Here is a 19,196-nt window from a genome sequence, read left to right as displayed (position 1 = left end):
GCAATCTCCAGTTCGCTCTCCAATCTTAAATGATGAGATACCAACTCCACATGTTTCTCCAAAGCATGTTGAAATTCCTACAGTAGATGAGGTTATTCCTGAATCTCGAGTTGCCTCACACACTGTTGTTATGTCAGAACATAATGAATCTTCTTCAAGTTCTGAAGACAGTGTTTCTGTTGAGACTCCAGTTCCCATTATGGGAAAGAAAGCACTGGTAAAGAACTTTATTGAGCAGGATGCACCTATACCTTGGGAGGATACTCGCAGGGGAGTTGAGTGGACCAAGAAGTGAAATGATTCTAATTTCATTCCAAGCTCTAACATTCTGACAGAGCATGTGTCAAAAGCTGATGAGTTATTGTCAAATTCTGATTTCAAGAAACGGCTCAAGATCACTGCTCTCTCTACCATGCATCTTCAAGGTCTACACTGTACAACTCAAGAAAAGGTTGACAAAATTTTGGAGAAAGGCTGAAAAACTAGATATGGAAACCAAGCTTGATAAAAAGAGGTTTATCAGACCTATTTCTGATAAAGTAGAAGTAATTGAGAAAACTCAAGAGAAGCAACATGCCCAAATTTCTGAGATTCTGGCAAACCAAACTTCTCAACAGGATCAATTGAATGAAATTCCAACTTTAGTAGAACTTCTTCTCTAACTCCTACTATCAGATGATGCCAAAAAGGGGGAGAAGATAGTTAAGTCCAAATACTCAGAAGATCAAATACTGAAGAAGACATATGATGAAACTGATGACCAGGGAAACCCTAGTCAGGGTAGAGGTCAAGCTCAGAGTAAACAAAGCAGCAAAGTGAAACTAAACTCTGAAGTAAGCAAATCTTCTACTCAAAAGAAGACAAATTCTGAAGCTGCTCAAACTCAAAATCTGATAGCAAGTACTGAAATTCAAAATCTGAGATCAAGTTCTGATGAGCAAAGTCTGACAAAGCCTGATGTTCTGATACAAGGTGGAAGTCAAGATTCTCAAAATTTTATGCAAAGTCTGAAGATCAAGGGAAAGCAGACTATTGTCTACTACAAGGATCCCAAGATTCAGACACTTGATGAAGAAATTGCTAGAAGATTGTTTCTGAAACATAATCCACGAATGGATTTAGATAATCTCGAGGAAGAAGCTAGATTTAAAGCTGAAAAGACAAATCTAAAGTCAAAAGCTTATGTTGCAAAGAAACCTCCAAGGCCTAAGGAGAAAGGCATTGTGATCAAAGAAAAGATAATTTCTGAGGCATCAAAGCACAAAATATGATCACAATCTGAGATTGATCTTAAATGGAAAGGAAAGGAAAAGGTTGATGAACCTACAAAGTTTCAAAAGAGGAAAATATCTTCAGTTGTGATAGATCCTATCTATCAAACTACAATTCATGATGATGATCCTCTGACTGAAGAAGATGTTCAAACTTTGAAAAGAAAGAAGATTTCTGAAGAATCAAAGACAACATCTGACAAAGCTCAAGTTGTTCAGAGTGAAGAACATCAAGCAAAAGCAAAAGCAGCAAGATCTGATAAAGTCAAGAAGTCAACCTCTGACAGTGCTCAAGTTGATTTAGACAAAATAGAAGTAGCTGATAAAAAGAAACTTCTGTGGAAAAATGTCAAACCATCAGATCCAAAAAAAGATAATTGATTTCTGATTTCATGTCTATTGGGTTAAATGCTAGAGAACCAAGAGACATGGCTGGACTAGGTTCTGATGAAGCTAAAGTCAAAACAGGACTTGAAGTTGCTACAAGAGATCCATTTTTACTAACTGACAAACCTCTTGAAGATGTTACTCAGAAACACCTTAACAAGGTTATCTCTGTTCAAGTGGTACTGGATGCACATGATAAGCACAACATCAAAGAAAATTTGATTCTATTTCTTGAAGATAGAAGGACATATCAGATGTTAGAATCAGATGTACTGAACAAAACTATGAAAGAACTTAAATTCTTTCATTACCTTTTAGAGGTAAAGTCTAATATTACCAGGAGATGCTCAAACTTCATACTGAAGACCATCAGAGATAAAGCAAGAATTTCTGGTTCAAGATTTACAGAATTAATTCCATGTATTGTTGAAGATGATGGAAGTGAAATTCCTATGAAGAAGGATTCTGCTAAGCTTGAGGTAATACTGAAAGAGAAATGTCTATGCTACAATGAAGACTCTTCTAATCCTAGGGTAATAGGACTGGACAATGGTTTAGAAAGAAACCATATCTCTGCTTTAAGGAATGCAATCTATCAGATTCGGAGTCAGAATGAAGAGATGAAGCAAGTCAAGACTACACTCTCTCAGGTCCTGAGGATTAAAGAAGAAAACCTGATATCACACTTTGTTAAGAATCATTATGGATTCAGATTGACTCAGTGAGATTGGTAAAAGCTACAAGGACTGTAAGTTGTAGTTAGTTATACAATTAAATTTTTTATGCATTTGAACTTAAATGTTTTTGACATCATCAAATCTATTAACTTGTATATTTTGCATAATTTACAAGTTGGGGGAGATTGTTAGATATATTTTAGATGTCATATCTAATATATTTCATGTTTAGTTTTCATATCTTAACAAACAGGAAATATCAGGACTTACTGGAATCAGGACTTACTGGAAGTCGGAACTTCATATCAGGACTTAAGGTCATATCAGAACTTAAGTACGGGAGGACTTACAGTTAAGGAAGGAAGCTGATTTAAAGTAGAAGATCGAGACAAAAATAAAAAAGATATGCATGAAAAGAATTAGAAGACTGGAAGACTTGTATAAGATATCTGATTGATATATTTTAGGAGACAGAATTATATTCCATATTAATTAGAAGTTATCTTGTAATTGTGTAGTATATAAATACAGACATAGGTTTACACTATATGTGTTATCATTATCGAGATATATTATTCATTGTAATCTAGCAGCTCTTAGTGATATTTGTTCATCACTGAGAGAGAACAGTTCCATTGTAACAGAATTTATTATATTGAATATATATGTTTACTATTACTTGTGTTCAAGATCGATTTGATTGTAATAACACTGTATTCAACCCCCTTCTACAGTGTTGTGTGACCTAACAATGTATATACATGTATGGTTAAATTTTATAAAATATTTTTAATATTGTGTTTTATTACGTTTTTATTTTTTTATGTCAATTTGGCATTATCTTTTATTTTGTAATGTTGAATATTAAGATTTATTAATTTTATTTTTATTGATTTATTTTAAATTTTAGGTTAAACAGGTCAGTTTCGGGTATCTACTGGATCGAGTTCGTGTCACAATTTTTGAACCCATTTCTGGTCGAGTCGGGTTCGGGTCAGACTAAAAAAAACAGGTATATTCAACCCGACCCAGAACTCGGAATTGCCACCCCTACTCTACGGATTGTGTAGAGAAATCTTATGGCTATCAATGGCCTAATGAACAACATAAACAAGAGGCATACAAATTCGCTTAAACTTTTATTTGAGTTTGGACTTAAGTTCACTGTTTGTGACACGAAAGTAAAAGTCGGGATATTCAACCAGCTGGTAAGAATGGGGAGGAGTAAAGTTTTGTCAAGAAACCAGTCATTCTAAAACACAGTCTAAAATTTGGTTTCAGAGCAACTGATTTTTTGATAAGTTTCAGTGGCAAGGATTGTGGAAGGAGCTTTAGCTCTTTGCTTTTCTATCATTTCCTCTCCTTAGATACAGGACATTTCTGGATTTGATTTTATCTTGCAGTTAAAAAGCAGATTGTGTACCTGGAGTTTAGGAAAATGCACTTTGTGTACCGAAATTTTAATATCTAGCAAAATGCATGCTGTAATTTTGAAAGTCACGCAAAATATGTACTTTCACTAAATAGGAGTTAACTCCGTTAATGTGCATTGTAAAATGAAGAAATAAGTGGGCAAACAAGTCATCTCTCCTTTGTCCGTGTATGTATTTGGCGGTCTAAGATGAATACATAATCTTTTATAGACCTTTAAATTTAAACTTTAAATATGATTAAAAAAATCAAAATAATAGAATTCTAATGACTAAAAAAGAGATTATAATACAACAATTTAAGGTTTTTTTTAATTTTTAATTATATTTTGAAAATATTCGCAACAAATAAGAGATGCGACCTTTTTTTTACTTTTCCTGAAATATAATTAAAATTGTATTTAGTTGCATTGGAGGTTTCATTTGATTACATTTGAGATTGGTTGTATCGATGTACAAAAAAAAATTCCCAAAAATCGTATCGTTAAAACAAAAAAATTAGAAAAAAAGTTTTTTTGCAATTTTTTATTAAAAAATTATATTCTAAAAAAACTTGTAAAATTAAGGCTCAAAATAATTTAAAAAATATTGATAAAAAAACTGTTAATTAATGTTTTTATGTTTTTTTGCTGCCATTCACACACGTACACTTTACTTCCTTAACAAATGACTAGATTGCCCTTTTATTTGGCACTTTTATTATTGCTCACGGATAGCGTTCACAAAAGTATGCAAATTGCAGCATTCTAGAAATTCTAGCATGCTTTTTGCTAGATATTAAAACACAGGTATACAAAATGCACATCCGGCAAACTTCAGGTACACTAACTGCAATTTACTCTTTGTCTTGTTTAGTGATGGACTGCTCATGGTCTTGCTGTGGTCACGTGAGAGATGGAATTACAACAAGACAAAAGAATTTGTAGTCAGTCACAACTCACATGCATATGCATATGTTTAATCTTCGTGTGGCTGGCCAGTGGCCGGCACTTCTCAACCGGTTTTTGAGTTGTGACCCGACCCTGCAGTGCATGTGATTGGATTCTACTATTCCAGCTACTCCAACCATTTTTTCTTAAAGTAGTTTATTTAAAAAAAAATCATTTTATGCATGTGAAGGTATTTATATTTTCAAGTATGAATATAAGTTTATCTCTATAGATTTTTGAAAAAGGGAAGTTTATATTCTCAATGTTAATGAAATCGAAAATAGTATATTTTCAAAATTTTAAAATAATTTAATAAAAAAGACAATATATTTAACATATCTTGTTTAGAGCAGGGCCGAACGGGAATAAATCTGGCGCCAAAGGAAAACGTGGTCCCGAGAAAGTAGTTCACTTCGCAAACAAGCTAAACAACACTCATTGCATCTACACTTCCACCCTCTTTATTGCATTACATACATTTTACATGTACCTATACACACAATAAACCTAGGCATCAATCTCAACTAAACCCTATCTAACACATTATTACAAATGGGAAACTGTTTCCAAACGGTTGATAAATCATCTCAGTCGTCGGAAATTGTCCCCGCCGACGTTCTTAAACCCTCACCGCCGGCGATCACATTGTACGGACCGTCAAATTGTCCGATCACTTCGTACATTCTCTTCGCTCTCTCTTACAAGCCTGTTTCGGTTGAATTTATAGTTTGTAACACGCTTTCCGATATGCTTTTGGACGTTCCGGTGCTACAATTCGGATCAGAGAGGGTTTCGGGGTCTCCGGTGACGATTTTAGGTTACTTGGACTCCAATTTTCCGGCGGTGGCGGTGGCGTGGCGGCGGAGTAATACGGCGGCGCCGGAGATTGTGGAGGTGGTGGTTTTGCAGCATAAGAGCGTGACGCGGCATTTGGAGAGAGTGGTGACGTGGGCGGAGGATTTGGTGAAACGTAAAGGGATAGGGAGAGGGGATAAGAAGGTGGGGACGACGCGAATGGAGGTGAAGAAGTTTGGGAAGAGGTATGGCGAGTTGTTGGAATTGATGTTGGAGCATGCGAGAATGGAGGAGAGAGTTGTGTTTCCTGTTCTTGAGAAGGCTGATCGAGGTAATGTCGGAACTTAAATCAATTTGTTTGCCATAAATCGTAACACTAATTTGTCGTGTCATTTCTGTATTCTAAATTATTGGGTCTATATAATTTATAATGTGGGTTTGATAGATTGTTTAATTTGTGATTGTTAGTGAATGACTGAATGCATATTATCTTCCGCTAATGTGGTTCCTATTTCGAATGTTGATATTGAGTTAAGCATGAGATCGGAAAGGAATTGTCTTGATAATAATGTAATTGCTTTTCTTGAACGGAAGATAATTGAGCTGGAGATATCTGCTCAGTGCTAGCTAAAAAATGTGTATCTGTTAGAGGTGACTATGGTGATACTACCTATAATGATTCTAAATTAAGATCATTGATTCTTGAGTAGAATGCACTTTAACATGTGAGTTGATGCCTTCGTGAAGGAGAAAATGCAGCGTAGATAACAAGCAACGCATATCTTAAACCTTCTTCTATATCACTCAATGTTCTCTTCATCTGTAGGAAAGTTCATAGAATGCATTATCACTTGAACCTTTACCAAAGTGGTCCTAGAATGTGTTACTATGACGGAGAAAGTTTCAGCTTGCCTTAAGTCGATTTATCCCCAAACATTGATGTAGTTATGTAGTCTTCACAATTGGAATCGCGTCTTCTCTATTGTGAGTTGATTAATGTAAAACTGAAATAGGAAAGAACATTAAAGTATTGGGTTTCTTATGTTCTGGAGTCAGTTCACACATTATGTGTCTTCATTAAATCGATTCCACATTGTGAATTACAGGTCTACCGAAAGCTGCAAATGCTGATCATGCAAGGGACTTACCAATCATGAACGGCATAAATGAAGACATTAAGGCCTTTGGAGTTCTTGATTCAGGAAACCCCGTCTACCTAGAGGTTCTAAAAAATCTGTCTACTCGCCTGAAAACTCTTCAGGTAAAGATAAACATCTACATATAATACGATCCAGATGATCTTCCATTTATTTTTGACTTAAGGCGTGTGTCTATAAAAATACAAAAACATATACAAGAACATAGTTACCACTTGCCACAGTAATGAATGGATGATTGCTGTGTCTGCTAGAAACATTGCCATCAACATTTTCAAGAGGAGGAGAAAAAGTTACTACCACTTTTGGAGGCCGTGGATCTAAATAAAGGGGAGCAAGAAAGATTACTAGAACGGTGCTTCGAAGCAATGCATGGGACACACTCTCACTTGTTTCGGTTTTTCATTGAAGGCCTCTGCCCTCAGGATGCCATGCATTATCTGGACCTGGTCATTAGCTCTTGTGACAGACAGAAAGTCTCATCAATGTTTAGCACGATTCTGGAGTAGGATCGAAAACCTTGGGCATTCTAATAATCGAGTATCCGGACGACACATGAATGATCTCCTTGTTTAGAGTTAGACACATGAAATGAGTATATCTTGTTTTGCAGGTAGATTTGCTTACATTATAAGCCTGCTTAGTATTTTTATGGCTTGTTTATATGTATATAATTAGGGTGGGGAAGATTGATATAATTCTGCCCTACCCTGGTAAAAACTCGGTCTGCCTGCCTTGAACTACATATTAAAAGGTAAAGCTTCTGCAGATGAGTAGTGCTTTGATTTTGCTGCCTATGGCATTGTAACATCTAACAGTGCAAGAGAAGTTGAAATGAACATCAGGCTTAAGTTTGGCTTGTATGAGATCCCAGTTTACTTACTGCTTCCTTCTTTGTTTTCGGTGATGTTGTTTGATTATATAAATGGTCTAAAGTCTAAACTCTATACTCTAAAGTTATCAGTTCAACTTCTATAACTAAAAAATTTCACGACTAGGCTGATTTCATATAATGATAATGTGTTAGTAGCTGAAAATGTCTGAAATGAAAATGGTGTTCATGTCTACACCCAGAGTCTACTCGACAAGGGTGTTGAGCGAAGAGCTTACAGAGCATACATAATAAAATTATATTGTGTTGTGCATTAAATATGAAGGGAATGCACATGACAACACGATCTGAAGATGAATCATATGTGCTGTCAATTTTGATAATGGAGAAATAGCAGCACATGATTACATAGATGGAAGAGGTATTTATGAATAAAAACTATTTAGGGAGGGGGAAAGGGCCAGGGGTTCACAGGCAGTGAACTAGTGATTCAGGCTGCGAGATTTGCAAGAACAGGATCTGGCTCCTAGATTGTTAATAGGCTAGTCAAGCTATGAATGAGTTCTGGACTTGAGAATCTCAGCTCACGCTTTAGATTTATGGAGCTCAACTCGCTAAACAGGTGGCCAGCTATTACGGCCAGAGTTGAACTCGAGCTCAGACACGAAGCCTGTCATTTTCTTATCAAAAGTGAAAATGTATCTCTTTAGAGACTAAAACTCAGGTTCTCTACAAAACTTAAGCTAATAGCGCCGTAATACATATAAAAAAATGCAGTTGTTTGCACATGAGATAAATGAACCTCAATCCTACATTCTTGTTTTTCTGCCAAGTTTAGAGTTGCCAGGTATTTCATACAGAACTCAAATCCTTTTCAGGGGAAATCCTCAGGGTAACAGAAGTGGAGATCATACAGTATCTACACTCTACGGAAATAAATCACATCCATCTGCTCTGGCTCTTTTGCAAATTTTGTTACACTTGTAATTCCAAACAGAAATCCCCACCCGGAAATTTCGGGGATGGGGTGGGATTGTTATTGGGACATGGGCATAAGGCTAGACTGCCAAGAAGGCCATCTATAAAACGCAAGAATCGTTGGAAAAGCTGTTTTCTTTTCACTAGTGAGCAAATAGTATATAGAATTCACATATGGTACATGCCTGCTCCTTTTTATTTTTGTATGCTGCTTGAATCCTAACGATGTTCAACCCAAATTAGATTTTAATTTTACAAAGAGGACAAGGTAGATCGGTTTCAACCACTATGAAGCTGTTGGACAAGGACACTAGACTATATTGCTAGAATTCTGAGGGGTTACTTAGACATGAAAATAACAAAGCAAACCAACAAGATGTTGTCTACAATTATATACACACTTAAGTAATAACCCAAATGTACTGATGAAGTTATGAACTCAGACTAAATACTGAAAAGAGATATCAAGATGGTTGCACTCAAGGCAGTAATTACTCCTGTGCTGCCGTGACGGCTGTTTCCTGAATAGGGGTGGCCTTTATTGTTATTGGCAGCTCCAGCTGCACCTGCACCATACAGAGGAATGACACCTGCACCTCCTGGTGTACGTGGGGATGTAGACCCATCGCCACCAGTTCTACTACCTGATTTGCCACTGCCACTTCCACTCCCAGTTCTACTACCAGATCCGCCACCTACACCACCACCTCTACTGCCACCGCCACTTCCACTCCCAGTTCTACTACCAGATCCGCCACCTCCACCACCACCTCTACTGCCGCCGCCTCCACCACCACCACCACCACCTCTACTGCCGCCGCCTCCACCACCACCACCACCACCACCACCACCTCCTCCACCACCAAGTGTGCTGCGACGTGCTATGTCATTGTTACCAGCATACATCGAGTTAATATACAGGTCCGCGTCATTATAGTGTCCTTTCTTGTCTTGTAAATCAACTGTATGTGTAACAAGATAACATTCTATGAGCTGAGCTGTAACTTGTCACTAACTACACATTTTCATATGTTGTTGCTGCTGATTAGACCTCAAGAGGGTTATACAACAGGAGTGTGTAATTTTACATGTCCCCAACCAAAAAAAAGTTTAACAGTAAAACAAACTAAACAAATCCAGTATCTCTGACTTGGGGCTTAAAGTAGGTAATAGGGTAGGAAACGCGCGAGAGGGGTGAGATGTGCGCAGATTTTCTTCTTAATTACTCGTACGAGGAATACATATCTACGATAACCTACACAGAAATTAAAGCAAAATGGGGAAATTCTAGAGATTATTTAGTACCTCCTCTACTGTTTTATGTGGAGAAGGATTTTAGAAGCCATCAGGGGAACTTGCTCCACATAATTTTGGAAATACTAAAGTTTCATTTCAACAAAAATTAAAAAGTCCAAGAACATGTTGTCTAATGTACATGAATGACAGGGTCTATATTCAAATTCACCTAGGAATTCATAAGCAAAGCTAAAAAAAAGGTCAAATGAAGAAACTGACGAACAAATAACAATTATACAATATACAAACAGTTGTATCTGCCATTAAACCCCTTGATATCTGGAGATGATTACATTAGACAACAATTATTCAGGTTGTGCTTTAATCTAACTTCATATGTAACACAAACAACTAAACAAACACACACAAGGAAGTCGAAACAAACCTGAAGAAGAAGAAGAAGAAGAGTTGGTTTGAGAAAATGCAGAAGAAAAGAACAACACCAACAGAGTAAGAAAAAGCAGCATCAATCTTTTACTTGTCATTTCAGGTTTTGATAATCTCCTTTGCATCTCCTTTGTTTTATTTTCTTTTGATAGTAATAATTATAGTTTTTCCTTTTTATAAAACCTATCAATTTTCAAGATAAGCCAGCGTTGTCACCACTATCTGAGGAATCATTCTTATATACTACTCCTCCCTCTCTCCCTAAAAACACAATTTTAATTGTTAATATTTTTAATTTTATATTAATATTAAATATAAAAATTTCATTATATTAAAATAATTATAAATACGAATTTAACAAAATCATTTATCTTATAAATTAGATATAAATTAATAATATATCGTTTTCCATAAATAATAAAAGAAGTTAGAAACAACATTTTGATACCGAACAAGTACATAGATAGCAAAGCCAGACAATATTTAATACTAATAATTTTCTAATGTGAGTGGATCTTATAAAATAATCATTGTACTTTGCCACACGTTACACGTATGCTCACTTTTTGGGCAACTTCAGCCCACAGCTTGTAATTAATATTTATTTATTATTCCCTCGTTTCTAATTTATCTGTTTTGTTTGACTTTTTACGATTAAATTTTTTCAGACTGAAAATTTCACATAATATAATATCGAAAAAACTTATAAAATTTATATCATTAGAAAATATGTTTAATCTACTTTTATATGTATATTTTAATTTCTCAAAATAATAAAAGAATGAGTTTTTATGTACGGTTAAAATTGAGTCAATTTGACCATCAAAAGTCAAACAAGACAAATAAATTGGGATATAGGGAGTATAATGTTATTTTCCCTGTTTTACTTGTAATAATGTTAATGGTTTCCTTTTCTAAATTGGAGACGAATAAATATGGGATTCAAAGTCAATTTTAATTCCATCTACGTAATGGGGACCAAACTGTTGTACACATGTGGGCTAGTTTAATAATTCAAATTGGGCTGCTGCCGAACAAAGTAGGACCGAACAAAAAATCGATTTAAAATTGAAACTGAATCGAAATCGAAGAAAACTGGGGAAATTTGAACCAAAAAAATCGATTTAAAACTAAAATCCGAAACCGAAAATTAAAAACCGACGATTTAAATGGTTCGGTTCCGATTATACCTTCTAACCGAACCAATAAAAACCGAACCTGTTACTAATATTAATAAATAAATATTATATTTTACATATATAATACATATATTATTTATGAATTTACTAAAAATTATAATAGTATCATCACAAAAAAGAAAGTCATTGTTTTTAATTGTATCAGTTGAGGCTTGTAGTTCATAGTACATGAGATATTCTATTTAAGGATATCATAAATAAACTAGAGTATTGCGTTGTAATTTAATTAACTGTGAGTGTAAAATAATGATGTTAGAGGAAAGACTGAAGATAAAATAGGATGAATTCTTAGAGTATGATCTATGCGGAGATAATTTGTGTCACGGAAATGGGGTAGATATCTTGTCTAATAATAGAATTTTTACTTCACTATTTTCTAGGAGACAAAAACACAGGCTGCAATAGGAGTAAAGGTTTTGGGTAAAACCTGTGTCTTTCAGTTTTGGGAAAACCCGACAAAAATATTATCTTTCTTTAATTTTAGTCTTGCTGGTTTTTAACAAATGGCCAACAAAATTTAATATTATTTGTATTAAATTATAATATAATATTATTTAATTTTATATTTAATCGATTTTATAACCAGAACCGAACCGATTATAAACGAACCGATATTTTTTAAACCGAAACCGAATCCGAACCGGCGGTTGCGGTTTTGGATTTTAGAAACCGAATATATATGATTGTGGTTCCGGTTTTAGCCGAAAACCGAGCCGAACCGGCTCATGCCCTCCCCTAAAACAAAGTGATTTCATATCCAATTTGAATATATTTATTTATTTAGTAATTTCCTTTTTGAAAAAGTCATATACCTAAAATTTACGAGAACAAATACTCATTATTTTAAAATATTATAAATTATATCTGTCAAAAGAAACTTTGAACTTTTTTTTAAAGTTGGTAAACCGTTTGATAAATATGGTATTAATAGTTACCAAATCCAAACAAGACCACTATTTCACTCTCATTGAGTCTTTTTGTTTCCTAAAATTGGAGTCTATTTTTGTTTACTAGCATTTTCAAAATTATTCTGCAAATTTAATATTACAATTTATATTCAATTTTATTTGATTTTATCAACTAAATAGTCCTCGGATTACACAATACATCTCTTTAGACCCACAATTGCAATAAAGTTACTCGACTAGAACTTCATTAAATGAATATTCTATAAACGAATAATCTCGTCAAATAAATTATGTTTTTTCGGTCACAACATAATAAAGACGATATATTTTTGACCTCGATAAATGAATAATCACGATTAATAAATAAAAAATTCCGGTCCCAAGAATATTTATTTATTGAGGTTTAACCGTAAGAGGCATACTTGCACAAGTACAACATAAAGTTAAGAACATCCCATCTACCAGTAAAACATATTCAACAAAATGCGAAAATGGAGAAGCAATGTCTGCAGTCTTGCTGCCGGTATAGCATAATCATCTTCTCTTATATGATAACCAAGAAGTGTAATTTAACATGAGACAATCGAGTAATACGTCATGGAGACATGTACTAGTGTTGTGATTAACAAGGATGTGCCGAAACATGGGGCAGATAAATGATTAGAATTCTAAATCTGCGTCATGATCAACAACAATGTGCCAAAACACGGGGCTGGTAAATGATGAGCATTATAAATCTATAACGCAAACTCAGACCCACATGATATCATTCATTTCTTATTAGGAGAAGATATCCGGTGCTTTGACCATTCATCCAAGGCACTCCGGTGTAGAGAATTCATACGTATATAAGGTCTTCTTTCACGGATAATCTTCTCAGCGTTTTTCCAGTCCTCAGCCAATCCCAGTGCTACCAACAGAGCACACATCACTGCCACACTTCTACCATGACCTAGAAGAAGCAACATATATAAAGAAAGACATATTACTATTCACACTTGAGGGAAATTGATATTTACCCATAAATCAGTAAATCACTTGATATGCAACGTTTTTATTAAAACAAGCTTCAACAGGTAAACCGTTAAATGAATTTATATAGACATAAGCTAAAAAAATATTAATTTCAGTTATGTTCAGTTTTGTCAAGTGATAACTCACATTCAAGTAGCACTTAGAGGCCAGAGTGTTTCTTTGAAAGATCTTATATACTAATAATTTTTTGCACACACTAATTGTATATTTAATGCATTTTAATTATACCGCCAATGTACACACAAAATTACACGTCTAAAAACAGCTTTTAGAGGCGTATGTACTATGTACACAAGTACTGTCTCAAAGCCTTCGCTAATCCCGTTACTCAACTCCAATTTATGTTCGTATCACCTCTTAGACATGTGTTTTAGCTTAATTATGTCAACTGATTCTGGCATAGGTAAGGTGCATTGACCGTGAGCCTAAATCAGTGTAAGTTAATAATCAGTTTATTATTACATTTTCCTTTTTTATCATTGTTTACCATGAAAGATAAACAAATCTTAAAAATACTCGTATAGTAAAATCATAATGAAGACAACTTTCCAGTAAGAACTTAAACACACGTGTATTTTTCTAAACAGTAATCCATATTGTAGAAAATTCAGGATAACTTTCGCCAAGAAATCTCTTTCTACTCTTGTGCAGATAAAAACATATATGTAATCTCATTATAATTGTCTATAGAATTTTCACACAACATTCAATTTCAGCTGGGTTCGTACTAGAAAGTTATCCATCTATCATAACATGTCTTCTAAGTGTTCTAACTTCTTAGAAACAAAACTATATTCAATAATGCAAGTGAAACACTTGACTCTTTTTTCTGCTAATCATTATCCTAGTGAAATATTTGCAAGTCAAGATAAGTCAAGATATATGAAGCCCTAATTAAGTAATTCGGGCATATAATCCAGCTGAAAGGGGAGTAAAATAAGAAGCACAAAAATCATCAGAAAATGGCAGCAATAAATTTAGCCCTCCAAAACAGAGTGAATTTTAGGAACATCTAAACACTCAATCTCAGGATAAAAGAATCTCACTAACAAAATTGCAACATTTTCCTCGACATGACTCCAGAGAAAGTTAATTTTTCCTCAATAGATAATATAACTGAATAAGACAAACATGGATACACCTATACTGCTGACTTGTATGTACACTATGTCAACAGAAACGTCTACTAGGATTTCTACATGAAGACAGTTAAATAAACTTCCAAACAATATACGCGGGCCTCCTTAATCAGAGGTTTGTAAAAAGTTCCAGGGTCTTGGCATCAGATCCGAAACATGTGGTCTCAAACTTAGTAAATTTTCTCCATTAGGTTCTCAAAAGAAGAATCCATCAACTGATTCAACGCAACATTTAGTTGGAAGGAATGAAATGAGATAGGAATGCTATAAAAACCCAACTATGTTCTGAGCATTCGTATATAATTCTCATATATGCATTCAGAATTTGAATCGCAGAAGGGTTGTTTCTTCTTTTTTCAAAATCTTTCAAACCTTCCTCATATCCTTCAAATCTTGCACTCTCATTCTGTTACTCTTTCAGTTCTTCCATCCTTCTCTCCACTCACATTTTTTTGACATTTTCCATTCTATTCTCTACTCCCTTACATTCCTTTTAACAAAATTAGACATAAGAGACTGCTAATGGTAAACACTATTATGCATATGTTTTGTAAGGATTAGTGGAAAGGAACACTAGTGAAGACTGAAGATATCTTACATTTATTCCCGCAGCTGGAAAAGCTTGGTAAATTCAGCTATTAAAAGATACCTCGACTATTGCAGTTTTATCTAAAAGAATGTTTAACATCATGGCAAATGAAACTTCCACCCAATATTTAGCCCTCTACACTACAAACACTTGTTGAAATATGAAGTCTGGTGTCTGTATTCATCATCCAGGGCACAACTATGTTATTATATTTAGCATTTTCCAGAGCGAACCTATAACAACAGTTTAATTAGCAACATAATAACCTAAAGAATAAAAGAAACGTAATTTATCTTCTTTTTCTGATTTCTTTCATAACGATTTTTTTCCCAAGGGGATTAAATTACTGCTATGCCATTTTGCTATGGAATCTAGAACTGTCCAAGATGGATGTTACTTATTTTTACCACACACTCCTTGACGGTTCTTTTAGGAGTTCCCTCTGTAGAGATGTACTAAGAGACTGAATGCTTCTCTTATAAGAATTCTGATTATTCTTATGTGCAAATATTTAAGTGTCCGGAGCAATCCCTCCATGACCAAGGATCTAAAAAAATGGGCGGGCCAGAACATTTACTTGACAATGGTATATAAATCAAAGTCAAATCAGTACACAAATTTCCTTACATGTCTTGAGCACAAAATTACTAACCATGTCTTGATATAGAGATTTACACTACTCAGTAGTAGCCTAGCAAGAGGTAGCACTTAATCGCTCTATAAGACTCCAACGATTACACGGTTAAGAAAGACGCATCACAAGGACTAGAACATAGTAGTGTCAACGACGACTTAGAGTAAATCAATATTTAACACATGCAACAGATCATGAATTATACCAGCATCAAACAAAAAATCGACAAATATTATCATGCACTAATAGACAATACAAGGTAACAAGAAGCAAACAATATCATATAAAACCCGCAAAACAAATTAACCGCATAAAAGACCATACCATAAGCACAATGAACAAAAACCGGTATATTCTGACTCCTCTTCCTGATAGCCCACCTCACCGCAGACTCAATCTCAGCCGGCTGAGGCGCCCTGGTATCCCAAACCGGAACACACAAATACGAAAGCCCACTAACCTCCTTCTTCCTAGGCAACTCACAAGTACAATCAATAACAGCCGGATTCCCCGGTGGCAACTTCTCGAAAGAAGAAGGCCAGCCACCAACAAACAACCCCTCATAAACCTCACTATAAGGAGGTTCACCACTAGTCAATCTTCGCAATGTCGAAAAAAATCGAACAAAATACAAGTAAGGACTAAACATGATTTGAGACCAAATGGGAAAGGTCCCATCTGAAGACTTGCCTAAAAGTAAAGGGAGATTAATGAAGGGATGAGAAGCAATAGAAACTAAGAAAGATACAAGAGATGCGTATAAAATGGGGATAGAGAGTAAAGTAAAACCTAGGGTTCTAATATAAGCGAATAGTATGAAAAGGGTTGTTGCTTTTAGGGCTATCAGCGTTGATAAACCAATACCCATTATGATTTAATTGATAAAAATGTGTGAAGATTGGAGATTAAGCACGGTTTTAAAAATATGATTTGATCAATTAGGCGGTTGTTGAATAATAATTTGGGTTGGGGTTGGGATTGAAAGTTAAGTTGAGAAAGAGGAGAGATATGTATGCAGAGGTGTAAATGTATAGGGTGAATGATGCAAAGCAACGAGGAAAGGGGCAAGGAAGGGGCAAGGAAGATGTCTGCGGGATAACCTGGGGTTAAATGGCGTTTTGGTCATCGAGTGACCCCTAACTTTTACTTGGGTCATCGAACTCAAAAAACTGTCAGTCAACTGATCGCTCGTAAAAATTTTCAATCAAGTCATTACCCGTTAGTGTCGTTAAGTTTTGGACGGAAAGCTGAATCAGCAAGTGACATGGCTTCCACGTCATGTGACCGTTGTACCCGCCCACACCATTTAAAACCCGTAAATTAAAACCCATAACCCATAATCACTACTTCTATTCTTCTTCAGTTTATTTTCTTGCAATTAGGGTTCTTCCTTTTACCCTTCTTTCTACCATGTCCACTTCCAAAAGCTCCACAGCCTCAGCCCCATCTGTGAACAATTCATTTAACTCGTATAGAATCCATAAAAACAACTTCGGTGTCGATCATGGATATGATAATATTAAATATAAGTGTGATATTGTATCACCCCTTCAAGAAGCTTGGAAAGAAGGTACTCAAGATCCGGGTCGGAGGTTTTTTGGCTGCAAGAACTATAGGGATCCCTGCAAGAAGTGCAATTTTTTTTGTGGGCTGATCCACCCTACACTGATAGAGCCCGAGAAGTTATACATGGATTGAAGGAAAAATTGAAGATGAAATATGTCGAATTGGCTAAAATCAAGCAAGAGTTGAGTTTCGTAGAAAGGAAAATGTTAGTAATTGATGAAGAGTGTATGGCAATGCAAAAAAAGATGGACGACGTAACAGAAATGGTGAAGGAAAAAGCTCATTTAATAACGAAGAAGATGCTATGCTTCGTTATCTTAGTTTGTTTTGTGGTTATGTTCTTTAAGTAATGTTAATGATGTAATATTTATGTCAGAATTAGTTGAATGTAATGTTATGGATGTTATTGTTTATGTTTTTATGAATGAAATGTTTATGTTTATGTGATAGTATAACATTGAGATGTTCGAAATAAACACAGTGCCAAAGTTATATATTAAGACCAAAAGATCAATCCATAGTGCGTACATAGAGTTATACTACATAAATAGTAGTTCAATGTCACAAATGACAAGAGTTTAAAGTACTCAAATGGTTCTAACTTTGGCATAAATAATTCATCTACTTTTTTCTTGGGTGTGGCAGTCCTGCTACTATCTTTCTTGGAGTTGATTTTTTCACTTGTCCCACTGCACTTGTTGGAGGTTTGTTGCTAACTGGTGGATTAGTCACAGTTGGAGTGGTCACGGGTGGAGTGCTAACAGGTGGAGTGTTGTCGGTGCTCATTTGTCCCATATGCTTCCTCAACCCCAGATTTGGCATCTACAATATAAATAAAAAATGTATTAAACAAACCATTGATATAAACTTATCTTAAACATTTATCGACATAAACTGATGTAACTTACAAATTTCATAAAACTGCTGGTAGTTTCCTTAGGCTGTGATTTCTGGATTGAGGCATCCAATTCATCGAGTCCTCGTGTTTGTTCCTGTTTTCTCAAGATCTCATCCATCATATCATTTTCACCTATTATTTCCTCTCTCCCCTGCTCCAGTTCTTCCATAACTTCATCTTTTGCAGTTTGTTCATTCTGTGTCTTCTTTCCCCTGTTCCTCTTCTTTGAATTCTCTGGGAACTTAACTTTATTTGGACATTTACCCCTTTTGTGGCCAGCTTCTCTGCACAGACCACAATGCATAACTCTACCCTCATAGCTAACTCTTACCTTCTTACCACTGGACACAACACCCTCCCAACCCTCTCTCCTTCTCATCTTTTTGGGTCTGCCTTTTAGTTTTTTTTTTAATTAGTGGAGGTAACACCAAGTCACCCTCCACATCTTCCCAAAAATCTTCCCCCCTTATCACATCCATACAGTATGAATAAGTCTGCATATATGTTTCCTTTAAATAACATGAGTGAACATAATCAATGGGATTCTTTCTAGCCTCTTGAATTGCAGTAACACCATGACAACAGGGTATACCTAACAAATCCCAGACTCTACAAGAACAAGACCTTCTTTGCAGATTAACTGAACAAGATGTGCCCCTACCCTTTACAACATAAGTCTCCCTACCATCCCACAGAACAGTAAGCCCACATGATTCCTTAATTGCTTCATCTAAAATTTGTTTAGCTTTTGGAACAATAACAATATCATGTCTTGACATTCTATCTCTTTTTTGATGAACTCTTGTCATAAGCATGTCATGGATCTCTATAAGCATATCAATAATAGGCATATATCTTGCTTTCAAAATCCATGAGTTAAAACACTCACTTATATTATTTTCAGTGGAATCAGTCAATGAGTGTGTCTTAAAGAAAGCCTTGGACCACATACTGAAGGGTTTTTAGCACATAAACGCAGCGAAAACGTAAATTTAATCTTAAAAAACTGAAACTCTCCGCAGGATCCATGCGAAAAAATAATATTTAATTCGTAGTTCAGTATGTTTACCTTAAGAAGCTTTACGTTAA

The 19,196-nt window shown here is 35.2% G+C and overlaps 4 protein-coding genes and 1 pseudogene across 4 annotated transcripts; 1 reads left to right on the top strand and 4 right to left on the bottom strand.

Annotated features, from left to right (window-relative positions):
* LOC141687389 (chalcone synthase 2-like) overlaps positions 1–3,713 on the bottom strand; it is a 116,452-nt pseudogene extending 112,739 nt beyond the window's left edge.
* Positions 3,714–5,133: 1,420 nt separating this feature from the next.
* LOC141707218 (uncharacterized) lies at positions 5,134–7,534 on the top strand. The gene is made up of 3 exons (XM_074510259.1): positions 5,134–5,820; positions 6,596–6,750; positions 6,901–7,534. Exons 1-3 carry the CDS (start codon positions 5,247–5,249, stop codon positions 7,153–7,155), a joined length of 984 nt encoding a protein of 327 aa, XP_074366360.1. The 5' UTR covers positions 5,134–5,246; the 3' UTR covers positions 7,156–7,534.
* Positions 7,535–8,684: 1,150 nt separating this feature from the next.
* LOC141707219 (uncharacterized) lies at positions 8,685–10,361 on the bottom strand. Its single transcript, XM_074510260.1, has 2 exons — positions 10,138–10,361; positions 8,685–9,418 (listed from the first exon to the last, which is right to left on the bottom strand). Exons 1-2 carry the CDS (start codon positions 10,262–10,264, stop codon positions 8,901–8,903), a joined length of 645 nt encoding a protein of 214 aa, XP_074366361.1. The 5' UTR covers positions 10,265–10,361; the 3' UTR covers positions 8,685–8,900.
* Positions 10,362–12,617: 2,256 nt separating this feature from the next.
* Positions 12,618–16,713, bottom strand: LOC141707217 (uncharacterized). Its single transcript, XM_074510258.1, has 2 exons — positions 15,968–16,713; positions 12,618–13,198 (listed from the first exon to the last, which is right to left on the bottom strand). The coding sequence occupies exons 1-2, from the start codon at positions 16,509–16,511 to the stop codon at positions 13,017–13,019; spliced, it is 726 nt and encodes a 241-aa protein (XP_074366359.1). The 5' UTR covers positions 16,512–16,713; the 3' UTR covers positions 12,618–13,016.
* A 1,729-nt stretch (positions 16,714–18,442) lies between these two features.
* Positions 18,443–18,886, bottom strand: LOC141687379 (uncharacterized). The gene has a single exon (XM_074492630.1). It carries the CDS (start codon positions 18,884–18,886, stop codon positions 18,443–18,445), a length of 444 nt encoding a protein of 147 aa, XP_074348731.1.
* Between the last annotated feature and the right edge of the window lie 310 nt (positions 18,887–19,196).

This window comes from Apium graveolens, chromosome 2 (assembly GCF_009905375.1).
Source record: "Apium graveolens cultivar Ventura chromosome 2, ASM990537v1, whole genome shotgun sequence".
Lineage (NCBI taxonomy): Eukaryota > Viridiplantae > Streptophyta > Magnoliopsida > Apiales > Apiaceae > Apium > Apium graveolens.
This window is presented reverse-complemented; position numbering and strand designations above follow the sequence as displayed.